Source organism: Ammodytes marinus (assembly GCF_949987685.1).
Source record: "Ammodytes marinus genome assembly, chromosome: 4".
NCBI classification, from domain to species: domain Eukaryota; kingdom Metazoa; phylum Chordata; class Actinopteri; order Uranoscopiformes; family Ammodytidae; genus Ammodytes; species Ammodytes marinus.
Genome location: NC_137233.1, coordinates 15,096,900 through 15,118,163, shown reverse-complemented (window position 1 = coordinate 15,118,163; position 21,264 = coordinate 15,096,900). Strand labels below are relative to the sequence as shown.

The following is a 21,264-nucleotide window of genomic DNA, read 5'->3' as shown; positions in this document are numbered from 1 at the left end:
TAATACAAACAGATAGTCAGTTTTAAGGATTTAAGTTCTTAAGAGAATAAGGTTGTTGTTGTTGTTACTGTATTTTTTCCTATTAGGAATCTCATAAAAAAACAGAACCTTTGATGTGCTTTTCTACACAGGCAATACTTGTATTAGCATAAATACTAGTACACTTTTGTTTTTTTTGGTCTATTTATTGAATTTTTGTTGAGCATAACAAATATAATATCGCAACCCTTAACCAATTCCATCAATCTCGAATGAACACATTTTGAAAATAAATTAAACCTACATTGTTTGGAGTCCGGTGTCACCTTCTCCATCAGAGCAATGAAGTTGAGCAGGAACTCAGTGTTGTTGTTGGACAGTTCCAGGTCGTTGCAGTACTCCCTGAAGAACAGATTAGGCATTTTATCTCGGAGAAAAAAAACCCCACTGAAAACAAACACGTCTATGCAACATTTACTCTGTCTTATTTGTCCTTTATAATGGGATAAACAACCTAAAGTGAGGATGCATGAAAACATGTGTTACTTGATGTGATCACGTGCAGCATGCATGTCTGGACACCTGAATACCAATATGCTAAGATGGCTGTAAATCAGCACAAAATGTGAATTGGACTGCAGAGCAAAGCACAGGCATCACATTGATAGAGTGATTTTATCAGCTGTGTGTTTCAGAATTCAGGCTGCAGATGGAGGTAGTGACACAAAACAGCGCATGCAAAAAGGATATCAGACAGTTTTTCATACACACTGTAGCTTTTGTTTGGCCCAATATCCATTTTATTCTTAACATTACATTGTACAATCAAGCCAACAAGGCCTTAATGTATTTGTGTAATATAAAAATAAAGCGCCACAGTAGCAGCAGCATGCAGAGAAGATTTGATGTGGCTTTACGAGAAAATGCCAAAACAGTTAATAATATAACGTTATGATGAATTTTATATTTTTACAAGTATATACACCACTCAAGATGAAAAATGAATGAATCAAACCAACCACGTCCACACAGTGCTACACAACATCACAAAAGACTCAATGCTCAAGAAAGGAGATGAAAGACAGAAAATGTGCGGAGTCAAAACAACAACAAGATAATACAGTAAGTATAGAGAGTGCATCAGAAAAACACGAAAAAAAACAAGACCACAACACTGATGACCATCAATGACAGCGAGCATTCACACACACAGGGCTACCTGGGAGCAATGAATACATGGCCTTCAGACTCAAAACTGTTTGGCAGCAGTGATTCAAAATCTGCAAACAGAAAGGGGAAGATTATCCGGGAAGAGCGGTGGCCAGAGCAGCGGGGAGTGGTGGGGAAACAGCAGCTGTTCTCCAGAGGTGTGGGGACGCAGGAGGGAGTTTACCATAGCAACACTGAGGTATCATGGGAACACTAGCGTTAGCCAATATGGTGCCTCAAATAGAACCTGACTCTCAATGGACGACTTGAGCACTCACACCTTTTTTTTTTGTTGGTTTGTCACTTTGTCAAGAAAACGTTTTCTGATTCATTCAGGTTTCAATCTAAAATATTTTTTGGACGTCTGAGAACTGACTTGCACGACGTGATATGTACCAGGAAGCAAGTTCTCAGACACGATTATTAAACACAATGAGTGCTTTTTGATCAGGCAGGCATCAACATGGCCAACTGTTGCGCGGGGAGGTGGGTGAAGGTCCTGATGGAAGTGGTCACCACTCAGACTGGCAGTGGCAGAGGGGCTCAGAGAGACACATAATGAGAGGAAATGCATTGCATTGTGAAGGGCATGTCGAAGGGCAACTTCATCTCATCTATCACAGGCAGAGCAGAAAATATATCAACCGTCATTAAAAGTCTCAACAGGTGACTCTGCGATTAGTCCAACGTGTTATTTTCTCATAACGTCATGGCCTGCAACTGTGTATACAGCAGAGGGAAGTAAACACTTTTTTTAGAGCTAAAATAGAGTGCCCAGGTAGTTTTCCGCCCACAATGCCGTGCACATCCCCGGTCGGGGTTTATTGAGGAAGTGTTGGGCCCGTGCCCCTGGCAGTCTGAGGGGTGAGGAGGGAGGGAGACAAGCTGATGGAGACAGAGGGAGTACAGAGGGACGACACAGGACGCCAGGGTTACCCTGACAACCTGGCAACATGGGAGGAGCCTCGGTGGGCAGGACACGGCTCAGTCTGCAGCTGGCAACGTATCCAGCCATAGACCGGATGCTACGGAGGCTAACAATCGTTAAACAAGTGTTTATTTTTAATATGGAGATCATTAAAATAATAAAGTTATGTCTAAGTATAATGATAACTAAAGGACTTTAATGATGAACATGTGCTGAAAGTCATGTTTAGCAACGGTATGGCACTACAAAATTAACATATACGATTGGTGTGTTTACATTCCTACATTATGAAAGTGTTACGTCGAAAACATATTTTACTGTCAGTAGAGCTTAATATGCTCTATCTTGCTTTGGATATAACATTGATAAAGGTTTTTCTTAACTAAATTGAATAAATGTCAATAACTGAGCCCCAGTGTGAGAATTAGCTAGTTAAGACATGTATTAACTAATGTAACTGTAAGAAAAAGACAGGAAGAGAGAGAGAGACAAAGAGAGGGAGAGAGAGAGAGAAAGAGAGAAAAACGACAGTGTGACAGAGAATTTCAGAAGGAATATAAGGAAAAGAAAGAAATCTGGTACATTACAAGGAAATTAAAGAAAAAAAAGACAGAGAGGAGGAAGGAGCCAGACACAACCCATTTGGAGCGTTCCAAAGAAGGAAAAGGATTAAGAGAAGGAGGAACAAAAGACAAGTTTTAACAAAGAACATGAATATCTGCCTTCCTTCTGTTTTTTTTTTTTTTTTTGCTTCTGGAGCAGCGGATAATATGTGGGGAGGAGGGTGAGGAGGCTGGGGGGGACCAGAGGAGTCTAGTATGGAGAGATGTGGGATCTGAGCTGCAGCAAGAAGGTGAAGAGGAGAAGGAGGGATACAAGGGGGAAAAAAGAGGAAAAACGGGAGGGTGTCCTGAAGGCAAGATGGGCAGGGACAAAGGCAAGCAGGCTAGGACAGGTGGGGGGAAGGGGGGGGGGGACAGAACGAGGGGTGTGGGGAGGAGGCAGCGGTGGGGAGTTAGAAGTTAAAGGCAAAGGAACGTGGACCGATATGGTGTATACTTGCCCTTGGTGTATGGCACTGTGTGGATCCATCAGAGAAGGAGAGAGCAAGAAAAAGAAACAGGGGGTCGGGTGGGAAGGGGAGGGGGGAATCACACAGACAATATTTTATTCAATTACTTTTTGAATAAAAATATTGTTTTCTTGAAAAGAAAGAAACCAATTTAAGTCAAACAAGACACGAGAGAAAAGAAAAAGAAATGAAGAGCAAACATCTTATTTGCCAGAGAGCAAACGAGAGAACAGAAAAACCAACAGACTGGGAAAATCCAGGAAAGGAAAGACAAACAGTAAAGACAGTAACTCTGAGAGATAACTATGGTCCAAACAAAAAGAAATCAAATCAAAAGAAACAGGAAAAGAGGGGAGTAACAGGGTCTGGACAAAGAAAGAATGAGAGAGACAACACGTGTCCCCATTCAGACACACAAAAAAAAAACTCCCACATTTGACAAGCCCTTATCCCAGGCGCGTGTGGGAGTTTATAACACTGAATGATTCCAAAGCTGAGATACATCTCACACAATCCAACAAAACAAATACAAAAGATAAATAAAAAACTAATCACACATATAACAGAAGGAAACAAAAACAAAATCCTAGAAATCATAAAACTCATCATAAGGAGGTGAAAAACATGCGTTTTTCAGAACATCGAATACTTGTCGAAACACAGATGCTTCAGAATCATTACTTTGGTGGAGAAGAGGCGAGAGCATTTGGCAAAAAAAATAATAGTACAACGGGTCACCATTATTTTCAACCTGAGTAAACACAGTAAAACCACAGCTTTCACCTTTCTGTCTGTTCAGTTATTTTTTTCTTCAGCCAGTGTGAAGAAAAAACATCACCATTTTTTTTTTTACAGCACAGCATGAAGACAGGAGGGAACGGGGAGGGGGGGCAGTAGAGGAGTCGGGGGACTCAGGTAAGATCCTGTTTATCGGAGAGCGTAGAGAGAGAGAGAGGGGGGGAGGGCACTCTGCTTGGACACTCCCTGATGATGATGTTGTTGGAAAGTCCGGAAGAGTGAAGGACTGAATAAGAGCTTAAGGTCATATTCCGAAGAGAGAGAGAGAGAGAGAGAGAGAGAGAGAGAGAGAGAGAGAGAGAGAGAGAGAGAGAGAGGAGAGAGTGGAAAGAGAGAGGAAGAGAAGGATAGCGAAAGAGAGTGAAAGATGATGGGTATTCCCCGGGGTACTTACACTGCACCTGAAGAATCTGGTCACTCAGGTTGGCCTTGATGTGGTTCTCACTATATGTGGGCAGTACCAACCCTAGACTGAGGTGATGAGAAAATCAGCAACATGTTATGATTGCACACAAAGCTTTTTACCGACATACAAAACACACACACCCACAGCCGGCGCTAACTTGATGTCTTTCCTTTGGGGTTAGGGGTGTTGAAGAAGCAGGTCATCAGAAAGTGAGGAATCAATCTTAAAAAGGTGCTCTGTCGGATTTTTTGACCACTTGTAGAGCAAAATTTTTTCATCAGAGATTTCGGTTTTGTTTGTATATGTGCACACAAGGATGCACATGCACTCATGATAAATAGATGACGTGATACACATTGTTGGCACCGGTATCTTTCTCCTACTCCAATGCACCAGCTAAAGGTTGCCAAGAGGAAGGCTGCTAGCGGGTAAACATAGATAGCAATAATTCAGGTTATAAAGTGTTTAAAAAAATCTGACTTCCAAATGTTTTGTTAAGAAGGAAACACATTGACACACCTTTGTTTTTAGACCTAAGAGTAAACAATGAATGAAAACACAACTTTGTAACAAGAAAATAAGACACTATCCCTTTAAGTAATGTAAAATAATTGGAGCCGATGGGCCAGTACTTATGGAGAGAAAATAACTAATACAAATGAATGATTATAATATAAAGTCCTGCATTATATATTTTTTCTGCTTAAAGAAACAACCAACATCTCCTTTTGTATAAGCAAAGAAAGTCCCATTTGCTGCCCTAAAGTGTATGATGCAGAGTAGAGCTTTGAATTTGACTGTTAAGGCCCGTCTACACCAAAGATTCGCGACGAGACGGCTTGAGACTAGATTTGACTGTTTCGGGTCACAACAGTAACACAATGAGGATTGTTAATCAATCAGCTTTATTCAAGAGACTCGAGGTCCATTTAAATTTTTTTATTGATTGTTAAATTCAGTGAAATTTCGATTAAAATTTAATTTAAATAAAATTGTGCAAAGGAAACCCTCATATGGACTAAGCAAGGACCAGGACCGCTGCCAGCTGATGCAAAAAAGAAAAAGCACACATCAGACATGTGTGGGACTGTTGCATATTTTAAACTGTAATTTACAAAGTTCAGCCTGTAGGAACTGTCATTATGATCCAACATCAAATGTGCAATCAAGTTTTAAGAATGAAAAAAGGAAAACATTCACTTGCGCTTTCAGAAAAACAGTTGAGATTTCTGAGAAGAAAGGAAAACATTTCTTTAAATTTTGGTGATCCCGAGTAATTATTTAATGTTATCACAAAAGAGGCGTATTATCGAGTTGCCTTTAATCAGTGATAGGTTTGAATCCATTCAAAATGCGAGATAGTGGCAGCTACGGTTCACAAACACTGCCGGTCTATGAGTAACAATTGACAAACCGTGAATCTGAGACTTGTGTTTGACACAAACTGGGCGAATAACAAAGTATCAAAGTTGGACTTCACTCACAGGTTCGAGTTGCGCAATCTTTGGGCCTGTGGTCAGGTGACACATGGTTTGATGTTCAACATACCTGTAATCTGTGCCGTCCACCGGCGTCCATGTGTATGTCCGCATGGCCTCGTCGATGTACCTCTGTTGAAAACCACAAAGGTACAGGGATAAGTAACAACGTCATAATCTCAGCGCGTGTCTCTTCCAGTAATTGGAGATTTTAAAAAAACAACAGATCCTAAACTGTTGAGTGATTCAGATTCATTACAACCACCATTCAGGAAGGTGCTACTTTGGATCATGATTGAGTCTCATATATTGATGACTTGCCTCATCAACTGACTTAATGAGCGTCTTGATTTTCTTTTGCCCTGATCTGCCATCAATCATCTGTCGACGGATCTGAAAGACATGACAGAGAGGGAGAGAGAGAGAGATAGAGAGAGAGAAAGAGGGAAAGAGTGAGTTGCTGCAGCGTGAGGAGGCATGCGGATACATTAAGTGAGGGAAAAACAGGTGATGGATAAAATGAAGTAATGACACAAATATTAACTACATGACTTGATAGTAATGATTATGTTTCTGGAAGTTGTTTATATACCTCCTCCTTGTTGCTGTCCTCCAGCTCTGCATCCAGAAAGTCCAGAGTGACAGGCTCCCTGAAGTTAATGATCTGAACAGAGAGAGAGAAAACGAGGGGAAAACGCATGGGGGGGGGGGGGGAGTCAACATCAGTCTCCAGGAAGAAGGTATAACATGTAGACTCTTGGTACTGTAGTGGGACCTACTTTAGGGCGCAGATTGGGATGCAGCAGAACGTAGCCATTTGGATCGATAGCAAATGTGTAGCCATTGGCACCAAGCTGTAAACAGAAATATAGTGAATGGAGATGTCATTAAATGATCACCAAATTGAAAGTGATAGGAGTGATTTTTGAATGAACGGCATACTCACTCTGTAGGTAGGTGTCTTCCTTTTGATTTCGTTGATTGCGATATCTACTCCCATAACTCCCAGGATGAGCTGGTTCTGCGGGATGAAACATATACAAGGTGATTATTAGAATTTCCTTCAACAAAATGCACTGGCTTCAGGTAATCTGAGAGAGCTGGTAGCTGTGTAGTGAGATTATCCCGAACATCTCCTCCGCCATCTTTGATTTATCACTTTGTGTGCAATCTGATTAGTCTATTTAAAAAAATAATAAGTTTATCTTCAAATTAGTTGTTTTTTGCGGCGGCTTCACTGCTTTAAGCCTGCGTGATAAGCTCAGAGTAAATACTCTGGTCATGGATACTGAAAGCTGGATGCATTTGCTGTGCTTTCTTGTATGATAATAGAGACTACAGATGGGTGCTTGTAATGTCTGTTGTCACCTCAGGGGGGAGGTGTTGCCAAGAAGAGCAGCAGCATGGGTGGACAGCATTACAAATGACTGATGACGGTCAATACCAGAGAGAGCAGCAAGATACGACACAGAGCTACTCTCCAGATCCTGATTCTGTTTGAATAACCTTAACCGCATGAATAGCAGCCAAAACAATGTTATTACATCATGATAAAAGGTAAAAGACTCCTCAATACAAAGAACGAGCCAGGAGGGCTTGAGTCATACTGCATGCTGTGTAAGTGAGAAAAGTGCTGTTATCTTAAGGTGGAAGTCTTGTATTGTAGAGTTGTTTTTTACCTGAGAGCTCATAGTATCAGCAGTGAGGTTGAAGACTGGCATCGTCCCAGTGATAACAAGACCCAAACCCTGGTAAGACATGTTAGATGTTTTTTATATATTGTATGATCAAAAATCCAAAGAAATACAAGAAGCTGCAAATTAAGCAACTGAAATTTCAAACATATAATTATACAAGTGAAATTGTGTAGATTAAAAGGTTGTGACAACAAAACCACATGTAGGATTTTGTTTTAGAGACATAACTTAAATGTGCTTATATTTATATCTTATATGTGACAACTTGTCATACCGTAAAACATCTTTAACAATCGCTAATTATTTTCTCATCAAACATAGCAGATGGAGTAGATAACTAAACATTGAATTCGAAAATTGCACTATAGCCCTCAGGAGAAACACTTGGAAAAATCCCACAAAAGGTTGCTTTAAGGGTTAATGAAAATGTCTTTTTAAGTTCTCACTCACTCACCAGAGCATCTTGGTAGACATTTGTCCACTGCACCTGCTTGGCTCTAGGCCCAGCCAGCGCCATGGGACGACCCAGAACATCCAGGTACTCCTGCACCAGGCAAAAAAAAAAACACACACACACACACGCTAGCATGAGTGCACACAATAAACACACATACTCAAAGTGACGTTTATAGGGGTTGTCATGGCGTGGCATTAAAAGTAGAGAGGCTAGAAGAGCCTTCCAACGTTCATCTGTCATAAAACTATAAGACCCTGACCGGCTTCCTCTCTGTCACCACATAAAGCAGTGGGCCATCGGCAGCAGCAACGGTCCTGCCGAGCCATGAAGCCTCCAGTCCTGAGACACTCAAGGCTGTTTTTCATCATTATGAAGGGGGCTATTAAAAACACATTAAGGGTGTCAATGGCACGACGTGCAAACAGGCCATTCTCCTAGAGGCTCTACTGTCATCGCCGACGCTGTGTGAATGTCCCTCAGCGAGTGAGAAGAGAGGTGAGGGGTTAAGTCTACTAGTAATACATCATATTCATTAGATTTCTTTTGTTCTCATGAGCCCACTTTGCACAGGAGCTGAGATGTCTTTTTTTGGTAAACAAGCTATTGATTTTTGGCATTTTGGAGATAGTGTTTAATTGGTAAACTTATTGAATGAGTGACCTTGTGACATATGAGGCAACTGCACATTTTTCGAAAGGGAGAAAAAGCCTGCTGGGGACAGGACCATCACACTGTGAGACTGCCTTCAGTGACTTATTAGTATGAGGAAAAAGGAAAAAAAAAATCTCGTTAAACTGCATGTGTATGATTCTGCCAACATTCGCAAAAAGCTCCAAATTCCTTCTCAGTATCCTATTCAGCAGTCAGGGAGTTACAATGCCAAATCCCTGTTTTTTTATGTATCAAGAAAATGTATTAAAATGCATAAAGAAAAAAGAAAAAACAGGATCAGCAGAATCTCTCTCAGGGTCAAATGGTCATTTAAAAAAAAAAAGTTTTCACATGATGACAAATTTCAGATAATTTTGCAGTGACAAGGGGAACATTACCACAGGTTGACCCTTGTATTTATACTCAATATACAAAATGGGGTGCCCTGTATAAGCACACAGCTATTTCAGTATCATGCTTCTTCTGAGCGTTTGTTTTTCATCGCCTGAACAGTGAGGTGCTGACAGGCGTAACCTATTCTATTATTAGCTCAATAAAAGTCTGGTTTAACGCGCCACAGGGAGATATTCCATCAAGACAATGACAGCCAGACCTTTGCACGGGATAAAGAAGAGATTTTACACCCTGCTAGAACAATCGAGGATACAGAAAAAAGTCAGCAACCGGAGATATGTGGTCATGGATACCGTAACAAAAAGATGATCACACAGTAAACTCATCAGCACATTTCCTCTAAAGGCAAACCTGGCCAGGCCTGTTATTGTTGCTCCACTGAGATCCTTTACAAATATGCCACAATTAATGAATTAAGTGGCTACCACGCAGAAACACACAATGTAGTTTTCAAAACTAATCTACTCTTTAGTTTCTACATAATTGGATGACTCTGGATGGTATGAATAATAATATTTTTTCCCATCTTTGGTCCATCTCTTATTCGAACTTTGCTGTCTTAGTCAAGTGAGACTATGTCGTCAGCCGGTGACGTTGAGAGGCAGAGCACTTTTAAATAATGTGTCTTCTGGGCCTATACAAAGAGCTGCAGTCACCCACCTTCAGAAAAACCTATTAAGAGTAAGTGGCAGTTCTGAGAATATAAATATGTCAGAGTTAATGGAATAGTACAGTATATTCCGGGGCCCGGATCGCTATACCCGGCTTGTGGCGGGAAGAAGAGGAGGAGGGGAAGGGAAGGCAAGGAAAGGGAAGGAAAAAAGAAGAGAGAGAAGGGGGGAGGAGGGGTACACGGTAGCTGCCCTGCCTCCCTGAGTCAATTTCTATAGCTGGAAAAAGAGGTTATCCCAAGGGCCTCTAGAAGCTGGTAGTAGAGCCTCAAGCAAGTGTGTGTGTGTGTGTGTGTGTGTGTGTGTGTGTGTGTGTGTGTGTGTGTGTGTGTGTGTGTGTGTGTGTGTGTGTGTGTGTGTGTGTGAGGGGGTGTGTGTGTAGAAGGGCCCTGGTTGTGTGAGGAACAAGAGGTATGTGTGTAAAAGAGAGAAAGTAAAAGAAAGAGATAGAAAGAGAGAAAGTCTTTATTTTAGAGCGTCCAGAAGAAGTATTGTCATAGACAGACCGCAACCCTATTTGTAATAACTCCATCTCCATCTCTGTCACATCCTCTTTTTCCACAGTCATCCAGCTGTGTCGCCTTTCTGTCCCCTTTGTTATGGAATTCTTAAAAGCATATCTGCAATCTGTGTAATTATCATCAAAGCAACCATGAAGGAACAATGGACTAGCTCCCCCGCTTAAAATATTCAGCTTTTTTTCCCTTTTTTTTTTGTGGATTCATAAAACTGCCCTCTATATCTTACCTGGGTGTTGATTCTGATGGCTCCAATCGATGGAATTTCAAAGTAGTAACCTGCAGATTAAGGAGGAGAGGATCAATACACGATTCCAACTGTGAGAGCTGCTGTATCAGGGCCAGCTTCATGGTGACTGGCTGTGTCCTATCTAGTCTACATTTTTCGAGTTAAACAGTCACGGCGTGGACAAAAGTGATTGGAAATTGCAGTTTAATCTTGTGCATGTTATAAAGGTATATGTAAACGCCATCATCTTGGGCTGATGATGTTTGGCCATGCAGGCACTATAGAGCTGGTAGCCATTGACCCCTTGTGCTGTTGGATGTAAATGCAGAGGCTCATTGGTAATGCTGAGCCCCAGGCACTGCGGCTGCTGATTAGGAATGGAGGAGAGTGGACCGACTGGGTCAATAACCATGCCGCGCTCCCCAAGTTATTAAAGCCATGAGTGTTTATACAAAGAGCTGCGAAATGGAGAGACAGCATCCCCAGAATGTTAAAAGGCAAAGATGACTCTCATTATTTTGACACATTATGCCACTGTGGTGTGTGTCGAGATATATGCCTTCTCCGTCTCATTTCCCCGCACATGAGAATACAGACATTATGCACGCACACAGGGCACAGCCATTTGTCATAGTTTTGGTTCAGAGCAAGGGTATTTTTTTTCTCCGGTGCTTTTGGCAGCATGCCAGAGAGGTGGGCATCTGTGGTGGTATAGGGCAAAGCTCAACAAGAGGTGAAAATAAAGGTAAAATATAGGAGGTAACTTAAAAAAGTTGTGATGTATATCTCCTCTGTGCTGTGTGGGTTAACAAAAGAAATCTGCTGTGTGAAGGGCAATTATGAATTGAATCAATAAGCTATTTTCCGTATGGAACTCATTTCCATGATGCCTCTGTACTATTAGAAGTCCGTTTATCCATACACACCATTCTTAGATTTATGAAGTAATTTACAGAAAGTGTGGTCCATTTGATTAGGGTTGTAAAAATACTACATCCATTGAGTTTAAAATATGTCAAGCCTTTTCATTTCTGAATAGTGTTTTAATGTTGTCAACATAAAGTAACTGGTAATAAAGGTATGTAGGTATAATTGAAATAAAATATGTGCTGTTTCTCCACCTATAGAGAGCAGCAGGCACTTTGTATTTGTATTAATTTCTTTTATAAATCAATATTTGGTTGAGACACTGTATTAACCTCTAGACGTTTACCCAATAGACTTGTAGAAAAAATGTCATGGTGTATTTTTTAAGTTTTTCAAGGATATTTTTTTCTGTTATTGAAGACCATCATAAATTCCTCGGATATTTCATTCCTAGCTTCGGATTAGCACTTTTGTGGAAGTATTAGGATCAGAAATGGATTATATCACATTTGCTGCTTTTATCCTCCATTTCACCTATTTACTTAAGATAACGCTCCATTCTGTTTTGGATTTTGTTACACTGTGTTAGAGCATGGAGAAATGGTTTCATTGTGCTCAGAGTCACACAGAGGTTACTTTCTTCTTAAGATGGCATTGAAGCTCAAGTGAAACAACAGCCAGCATCTCCAAGTGGCCTAGTTGTGAGTGTGCGTGTGTGCGTGTGTGCGTTACGGCTGTTTGTCAAATGTGCGTATGTCACGGGTGAAGGGTTAGGGCCTGTGGAAGTGTCAGGGAGCTGGCTCTGTTGGAGTGAGATACCAAAGAGTAATAAGTACTGAAGATATGAGAGGACAGCTCCATTGAGGCTGACGTGTCAACACTATTGTCTAAGGTTGGCATAGACTTTAGTACCATGGTAATAACTACACAGTCGCTAACACAGCAAAGAGCATGTTGGCACAGAGGCGTAATCCTGGACTTTCCTCAGCCTGACAGGGAGATGGCACAGTAATCACCCTGCTACCAGACACCTCCCGCTAATTAATAGCAACTTCTGTGGAGATACTTCTGAAGCACTTGGCTCCACGGGCAATAGGCTAATCAGTAGCAGCGGTTAGCTTAGGCTTCACACAGACAGCTAAAGGCCTCATAAAGGAGCCGCAACTTCAGATCAACTACAACATCGAGAAACAAAGCCACGAAACGAGGAGTGGGTTGCGGATAAAAAAAAAAAAAAAAAAAAAAACAGCGTTCAAAACTAGGCACAGCAACAACAATGCAAGGTAGGTTGGGATTACGCGACCTTAGCCAAGATGGGATTCATGCAGACAAAGTGGTTAGCAGCTGGATCATATGGATTGTCAGACTGTCTGTCAGAGGCACGGCTGACTGCTGCAGGGTTGTTTTAGGGACAGTGGCAGCTTTGGATTAATACAAGTTCTAGTTCGCCAACTCGTGCAGGAAGAACGACAGGTTTCTAATGGTGGAGGCAGGTCTTAATATCTTGATTTATCCTATTGATATTCACATAATGTTAAAATGTTGTCAAAATCATAGTCGATTAGCTCAATATCCAAAATACGTTCTATCAATAACTGTTCGCCCTATGACAGGAGCACCTTATGCCTTAATGCTGGGATAAGAATAGACGCCAATTACCCTAAACAGAATAGGGGAGTGCAGAATAATTATGGAGTACATTACCTGTGCTGTTGTGTACTGCTTGTGTGTTTGAACATCGATTGTATGCATTGTCAAGTTGAAGTAGACTTCGTACTTCTCAATTGACAATGACTTGACTTCAGACCATGTAATTCACCAGAATGCTCCACAAATGCATCTTTACTGTTTACTGTTCTCTAACACTATATGACCCAGTGGAAACCAATTGATGTGAAGTACAATGGTAAAAATGTTGTCCATCTATAAAATCACTATTTTTTTTCTTCTGCAATTAACGGACAAACCGCTCCACCTACCGAGCCTTTTTCAGCCAGAAAAACCCATATTAACTCCTATATATTTTACATTTAAAACAAATGCTTTGATAGAAAGGCTGCATAGACTTACCTTTATTGGCACAAGCTATCCACTGCAAAGGGGTGACATCATAATTATGCTGGCCAACAGAGAAGGTGAACACACGGACCTGGATGGAGGAAAAGACAAATGGAGAGAGGGAGACGGAGAGGACAAATAGAACAATCAACATTAAAGCAGCCGCAGAAAAGAAACAGGCAGAATAAAAATAACAACTTCCTGCAGAGACATCAACAACAGAATATAACAAAACAATACAAGGCAAACCAATTCCTGGATGGCAATAAGGATACTGTAAAGTGACAACTAATGGACAAAATGTATGCTTAAGAAAAAGTTTGATTAAGATTAACCTCCCAGTCACTTCACTCAACAGTTTCCAACACGTCAGTGAAGTGAGAGAGATGTCTGAAATCAGATTATTGCTGTATAACATGCAGCCATCGTGAGGGAAATGGATAGTTCTACTGGTGGTTGATGTGGAAATGGGGAAAGGCTGGGTTCGGAGTGACAGCAAGGCTGGAACTAAGCAGACACAAACTGAGTATCTATCCGCTGCAATTTTAAAAGACACTTGTGATAAAGAGTGTAATTAGTCAGCAGGTAGAAGCCGTTAACACCAGCAGCAAAACAACAAAAGAGACAGGCGAAAAGAGAGAAAAAAGAGAGAGACAGGCAGAGGGAGGGAGGAAGGGAACAAGAGATGAATCACAAGAGGAATAATCCAGAATAAAAACAGCCCAAAGTGGAAGTGAAGAAGGCCTGGAGTGCCTGGCCATGTCTGACAGCCTAAATGACACAACCGCCTGCCCGATAACCAGACAATGTCCTGAGAATACTGTGGGAGACTGAGAGGAAAAGGGGGCCTGTTAAGACGTTCTTTTTTTTGTGGATATGATGAATAGATAACAGCCTTATGGGGACAAACTCACTGTTTTGTTGGGCCAGTTGTACTTCTCAAAGATGTCCTGGGCACGATCCTCCCCGCCATCCGTAAACATCATTATCATCTTATTGCAGCCGGCCCTTGGGGCGGTAGTCTCCTGTGGCACACAAAGAGAGAAAGGAGGGAGGAGAGAAGAGAGAAAGTGGCAGGGAGACAGGTTAGAAAAAGTGCAAGAATAAAAAGGGAAGGTGATGATGCTAAAAACACCATTTTAAACAGCGTGGAGCTGTGGGAAATATGTCAAAGAGAAAGGGAATATTATATAAATTTACAATAACGCTTAAATTTATGTGTATGGTCCTGATACGGATGAATAAGGATATGATGACAGCTTTAGAATTATTTCAATGCATTGGAAAATATCTACAGCTTCAGATTTTAAAGATTGTCTGGATGCAATGGTAGATAAATCAATCAGACAGCTTCAGCTAATTCAGAACGCTGCTGCTCGAGTCCTCACTAGGACCAAAAAGGTGGATCACATTACCCCAGTTCTGAGGTCTTTACATTGGCTTCCAGTCACTCAAAGAATTGATTTCAAAATTCTGATGTTGGTTTATAAAGCACTAAATGGTTTAGGGCCAAAATACATTACTGATATGCTGATAAGTTATGAACCGTCCAGAGCCCTTAGGTCGTCTGGGACAGGTCTACTTACAGTCCCTAGAGTTAGGACTAAACGAGGAGAAGCAGCTTTTAGTTTTTATGCACCAACAATCTGGAACAAACTCCCAGAGAACTTGAGGTCTGCTGCAACTCTCAGTTCTTTTAAATCGAGTCTGAAGACTTTTTTGTTTCCTTTTTAACTTGCAATTTTCATTTTATTTGCTTCTTTTATTATGTTTTTAAATCGAGTTTTAATTTTAATTTTATTTTTATTTGCTTCTTTTATTCGCTTTTAAATGTTTTATAATGTGTTTTATGTATTCTAATCTTGCCCCTGTAAAGCACTTTGAGTGGCCTTGTGTCTGAATTGTGCTATATAAATAAACTTGCCTTGCCTTGCCTTGCCTTACTGTATCATGGTAGATTCACTCTATATACGTATTTCATCTTGGGTAGATACGACTGTTTGGGAGATTGAGATCCCTTCATTGGACCTTATGTTCATAGGGTTTTTTTCCTTTTACTTCCATTTCATTGTGGACTTGCCCTTCCACTTTTGTTTGTGATCCTTATTTTTTTATTATGTAATTATTTTTATTTATTTAATGCACTTTCACCACCATGTTATTTGGTAAGGTCTGGCCATGATGTACCAAACCCCTTCTTTAATATATTAAACACTTACATATCATATGTTCCTTATGTTTACATGGTTGTGTTTTGAGTTTGTTTAGTATTGTGGCTTTTTAATTAAGTACTGATGAACTCTGGGACATTTCCATCCTACTGTATCTGACTTTTATCTTTAGTGTTGAAGAGCAATCTACCAATGCATTGTATACTAGGCATAGACGACAGGGATTTGTTCTGGAAATGTGTTTCCCTCCATACTGAGGTAAAATGTCTACATATAGTTTTTACATCATGTTATTATATTATTCTTTGTTCTATATTGCAGTAAATCCATCTAAACTTTTATTCTTAGCTTTTCATCATACCTTTACAAATGTAGTTGGTAGGCATAGACGTCCTCCTATCATCAGAATTGAGGGTTTTCATCTGAAGTATACAACATCACTCTAGCGTAAAATTTGATTGTGTCAGAAGCACTTTCACAAGGATTTCAGGTCTATATGCCTCACAGCCAAGCGCCAGTCTTTAGCATTCAGCTTTGATACAACCCCCCCGCCTGCCTGCACGACAGCTGCCATTGATATGCAGGCCAGCGGCGTGTCAATCTGACAAGATTCTAATAAAGATAAATAATATTGCTACAATTACATATTTTTATTGTGCGTCTGACACCAATCATGGGTGTGAGTCTGCTATAGACAGTGATTAAAGGGGCCTTTTTATTTCTCATTCTGCTGGCAAGGCAAGGTGGTGGTGGGAGGGGGGCAGCTGGCACTTGGCTCTTTGCCTCCAAGCCCACCAGAGGAATATAAAGTGTCTGTGGCTGATCTCCTCTGGGCTGCGCTCATCAATCATCCCATCAGAGCCCATTAGGGTGGCAGCCTCTTAAAATACACAGCAGCATACGGAGCTGAGGCAGCACCTGTGTCGAGAGCACGTGGACGCCTGCTGCTGCTGACAGACGTCACTGCTGTGCTGGCTGCTGCAAACGTTAGCGTGACGCCACAGCAACAGCAGTTATTATCAGACCTATCTTTGGCAATGACAGCGCTCTGGAAATGTCTTATACAAACCTGGACAACTCACTGTCAACACCGTTATATCACTGTTAATTCAGTTGTATTAATCGGATTGGAACGTAACCCCGACAGGATGCATAATAATAACATGCTGGAGCTTTATAGTTCCGGCATGTTATTATTGAAGGCTTTCTGGAGGCCCACAAACCCAAACAGACTTACATCCACCTTTGCATTGCCCTTCGCTGAAAAGCATGTTGGCTCTTACATTGAGAAGTTGTTCAAAGGCAAATGTGAAGCCAGACTTGTAATCTGTGGTTCCTTTGGCTTGCATATGCATGACTGCCTCCTTGAAGATCTTCTTATTACGAACATTGGCTTGGACCAAATTTCTGATGCACGGAACAACAGCATCGGCCTTCTCATTGAACTAGAAGTGGAAATACAAAGACAAACATGAGCACACTGCATACTTGCTTTTCTGGACAGAAACACCATAAAATGTACTTAGATGCGTATTTTTGCATATTCTTTTTTTCCCTTTATCATATGAGTGAGCAGTTCATAGCGACATGATGCAGGCGTGGGTGTGTGCAGATGTAAGCTGTCCTGCTACTCTCTGGCTGGCAGTAAACACTCGTAATTACAACTTTCCACACAAAGAACAGGTGCACTTGAAACGCCAGAGCAAACCACTGAACAGAAACCCAGCCAAGGTAATATCACCTGTCTCATCTCATCTACCAAATTAGGCTAAAACTGTGTGTGTGTATGTGTGTGTGTGTGTGTTCTTGTTTGTGTGTGGTGTATGGGTGTGCACGTTGCGTATAGGCTCCTACTTGTGTGCAGTGTCAATGCATGATTGCAATATTAACAGCGAAGTCTGTAATAGCAAGTTTCAAATGCTGTGTCTACATGAAGGTCAACTTCAAAATCTACTGACATTTCCAAGACAGATAGCTATCAAACATAATGTGCGAGATAAGCTCACATTTTTCATGGGTTGGCTGTTCTGTCATATTCAAATATTCAGACAAAGAAATCAAACAAACAAAAGTATTCATCACTGTGTCACTGCTTAATATCACATTTCTTGTGTGGTAAAATGTAGCTTTAAAAGAAAATATTATGAAAAAAGGATTACATCTACTATCTATAATAAATAAGAAATTGAGTCCTATGGAATACAGTCTGTATTATCTAACTAATTACATTGTCATTACAGAAGTGAGGCCACAAGAAGAGTGATGAAGTAGACGCCAGAAAAAGGATTTGATGATTATTTTCAGTTCATGTTTGGTTATTAATGACTTTTATATGAGCAAATAATTCACAGCAAGCTATTGTAAGCCCTAACTTTCTTTATAGGGGTGAAAATCAGATGAGTTCCCACCAAGATTACCATGCTCATTTCTTGCTCTTAGAGCTAGGATTTACAGGCATACAGTGGCTAAGAGCAATGGATTATGAAGGATTACTGAAGGGAGTCTCCAAACAGAGCCGCCACAGCGCCACAGAGTGTGGATGTTTGTGTGTGTGTGTGTGTGTGTGTGTGTGTGTGTGTTGTCTGTCCTATAGGATGCTGTTAACATTAGTCCTAGAGAGCTGGGTAATCAGCAGAGTAAAAGAGGGAGATGGGCACAATCCCACATGGACAACAGTGCTGGAGGAAAAAGCAAATAACCTGTAATGAGAAAAGTGCACTGTTCCCACTGCAAGCAAACAACTGGGACCAGAATGAGCACAATGTGCTGTTGACTGACTCCCTGCTTGATTATCATCTGCTTAATGAATACAACAAATATTTGTGTCATTGTTGCGTTTGTGAGTGATTCATATCATTCATCTATTACTTACCCTGACCACATTCACATAGTCGTCATCTGATAGAGTGTCCAGCATCTCGTTGACAGAGGTTTTCATCAGTTTCAGAGTGAGTCCGCTGACACTTCCACTCCTGCAGAAAAAAAATTATCTCAATGAAGCTCATTTATGATTGGACTGGTTTTAACCGGTACTACTCTCTAAATCCTCTAATATGTAGGCCTGCATTCAAAATCACATCAGTATGTTAAAGATGGGCGATACAATGGCACTTCCATTAAGGTGAGGAACTGATCATTGATGGCCTTCTGCAAGCTTTAGGATTTCTTTAGACCAACAGATGGCACTAGCGCCCTTTGAAGGAGACACCCACTCCAGCCAGGGGGAGAAATATTGAAATAAGAGGCAGTGAGATCGACTGAGGACTGAGACACTTACACATCCACAATGATGACCATGTCCTTTGGAGACGATGCACCTTGGATATACCTGGACAAAAGACACAAAGAACAGGCTTTAATTTACTCCAATAATCTTTGAGAAGTGCACTAAAGAAAAGAGCCAAAGTCACAATGAGTTGAGCCATGATAATATGGAGCGACCATAGCTGAGCCTACTTAAGCTACAGAACACCGAAAAGGGCTTATGTGCTTAGAAGAGTTAATAAGTTGTGTTATATACTCCAGAGTTGACTACAGCTTCTGTCAGCCGACTTCAACAGGGATACTCCTCTTCACTAAATAACAATGTCTACTCTAAATAATTACTGCATAAGCCAAAGTAATTGCTAGTTTATGGTATAAGTATAATTTAACACAATCACTACAATGGCCTGCACTGAGCTGTACAACCTCCTTAGCACATAAACCGCCACTCTAAACGCAGTCCTTTAACAAGACTACTGCTTCCAAACAGTTTCTTTAAAAAATCTGCCAAAAGGTAGATACATTTGGTTTTCAAAAACAATCAACGTGGTCAAATTTGTATTCACAACTCAAAGGTGAATTTGCTGTAGTGAAGTAATTTCACTTACACTGCCTCACTGAATTTGTTTGCGATACTGACAGAACAGTAGAACCCGTAATTGTAATTATCTAAAAAACACAAAAAAATAAAGCATAAATTAACTGTTGAAATGCAATTTTCTGTAGTCATGCTATGTTGCCTCACACAGTCTGAGATTATTTATATTAAGTCACTTTGAATTTACATACAAATAGTCAAGGAGCAGTCTGAGTGGTGCTGACCTGTGTGGAGGGCCTGTGCTGAGCCAAGGGCTGTCAGTGAAAAAAGAGAGCTGATGTTCTTGTTCCTTTGATGACTCATCAGTTGGGCGTCACGCACATTATTTACTCTGGCGGTCCCTTTGTTTGGGGCCATTATGCTTCTGCTGCAAAGCCACTTTCTAAACTAAGGTTGTTCTGGGTATGTGTCAGCTACAGCACAATGTAGGTCTACAAGGCAGATACGGCACTCAACTTGCAACTAGGCCTGGATAAGGTGCACACACGACATCTGTCCACAGTTGATAGAGAGGATGACAATTCAATTCAATTCACATTTACCCTTGATACAAAGAGAGCTTAGATTGATGGACGTCGTAGGCGTTTATGTAGCACACTGGGAACCGGGAGGGGGCTTCAAATGTGAGCGCTAGATTGACATTCGGAAGAGTGAGCAGGCAAGCAGTTAGCAACGGTCTCAGGCAGAGGCAGAGTAATCATCAGGGGTCTCTTTCTGCTGATTATCAGCTGTTCTGCTGAGTGTGGAGGGAAGCCAGCTGCCTGTGGGCCAGAGAGGCTCTTTTCTTATGCTCGGCCAAGCTAATACGGAGGTAGAGCAACACAGACCCGGTAGGCTACACCCCTCCCCCCCACCAAGTCTCACTGCTCCCGCTCACTGGCACGCACCATTCCAACCTGCAGAGTGACCCCTGACCTGTGAAGTGAAGTGATGTGATGTCCCCGAGCACAGTGACTGGGCTGCTCAAATCCGTCTTCCGACACAACCAAGGGCCTACTCTGCCCGAAAAGCTGCCTGAAAACCCACAGACTCCGCACCAGCAATGCCTCACAAGAGGTCGATTAACTGAGCATTCCCAGAGTGAATATGGGCAAAATGTGTGTGTGTGTGTGTGTGAGAGAGAGAGAGAGAGAGAGGGAGAGAGAGAGAGAGAGAGTGGGGGGGAGGGAGAATCCAATTATTTTCAAATAATAAAGAATGCCACATCAAAGGTAGAACTTCGGCAGCTCTCCACAACTGTGTGGCGTATGAAATCAGGTCTGGAACCATAAGGCGTATTGGCATGCATGACTTTTATCAATTTAATTACTGAAATCTTAATTTGAGGGAGTGAGAGGAAGAGGAGGAGAGACCCGAGACTCCACACAGCGGCGGCCCCTTTTCTTCAGAGTGGGTCGATGGGGTGTGTGTGTGTGTGAATGCGATCATCGATGCAGGACTGACTGAAACGCCACCAGAATGCAGGCCCCGTGGCTCCACTACCTCAGGTTTCATGGACGGAGACATCCCCCTTCTGGAGAGTGAAGGAGGGTCATTTTCTGACCGACTGCAGATTTTCATTAACTTCTCTGGTCAGTCCATTTCTCATACAGGAGAATAGACCTTTAAAAAGGGACTCCCGATTATTTTGAAGCTGCTAAATGTTAATTATAAAGGCAATGCAGACTTCTATTACTAGGTCATCTTCCCCACCCAACGCAAAATCTCACAATGGAGAACTCTTAGCTAGCTTTGGCCCTTCAAATCTGCTGAGAAAATATAACTTTCAAAGCATATCATTTCTCTCCGACTGTGAAAGA

At 41.4% G+C, this 21,264-nt stretch overlaps 1 protein-coding gene across 1 annotated transcript in view; it reads right to left on the bottom strand.

Annotated features, from left to right (window-relative positions):
• The window catches only part of cacna2d2a (calcium channel, voltage-dependent, alpha 2/delta subunit 2a), a gene marked incomplete at its 5' end in the record, with an annotated part of 142,254 nt that overhangs the window by 4,734 nt on the left and 116,256 nt on the right, over window positions 1-21,264 (bottom strand). The window contains 16 exons of the mRNA XM_080025334.1: window positions 284-381; window positions 1,199-1,259; window positions 4,381-4,457; window positions 5,941-6,002; window positions 6,192-6,263; window positions 6,463-6,534; window positions 6,650-6,724; window positions 6,817-6,891; window positions 7,550-7,618; window positions 8,022-8,111; window positions 10,508-10,557; window positions 13,445-13,523; window positions 14,347-14,457; window positions 16,887-17,048; window positions 18,476-18,575; window positions 18,881-18,931. Coding sequence (XP_079881460.1) covers window positions 284-381; window positions 1,199-1,259; window positions 4,381-4,457; window positions 5,941-6,002; window positions 6,192-6,263; window positions 6,463-6,534; window positions 6,650-6,724; window positions 6,817-6,891; window positions 7,550-7,618; window positions 8,022-8,111; window positions 10,508-10,557; window positions 13,445-13,523; window positions 14,347-14,457; window positions 16,887-17,048; window positions 18,476-18,575; window positions 18,881-18,931 — 1,304 coding nt within the window. The remainder of the gene's footprint in view (window positions 1-283; window positions 382-1,198; window positions 1,260-4,380; window positions 4,458-5,940; window positions 6,003-6,191; window positions 6,264-6,462; window positions 6,535-6,649; window positions 6,725-6,816; window positions 6,892-7,549; window positions 7,619-8,021; window positions 8,112-10,507; window positions 10,558-13,444; window positions 13,524-14,346; window positions 14,458-16,886; window positions 17,049-18,475; window positions 18,576-18,880; window positions 18,932-21,264) is intronic.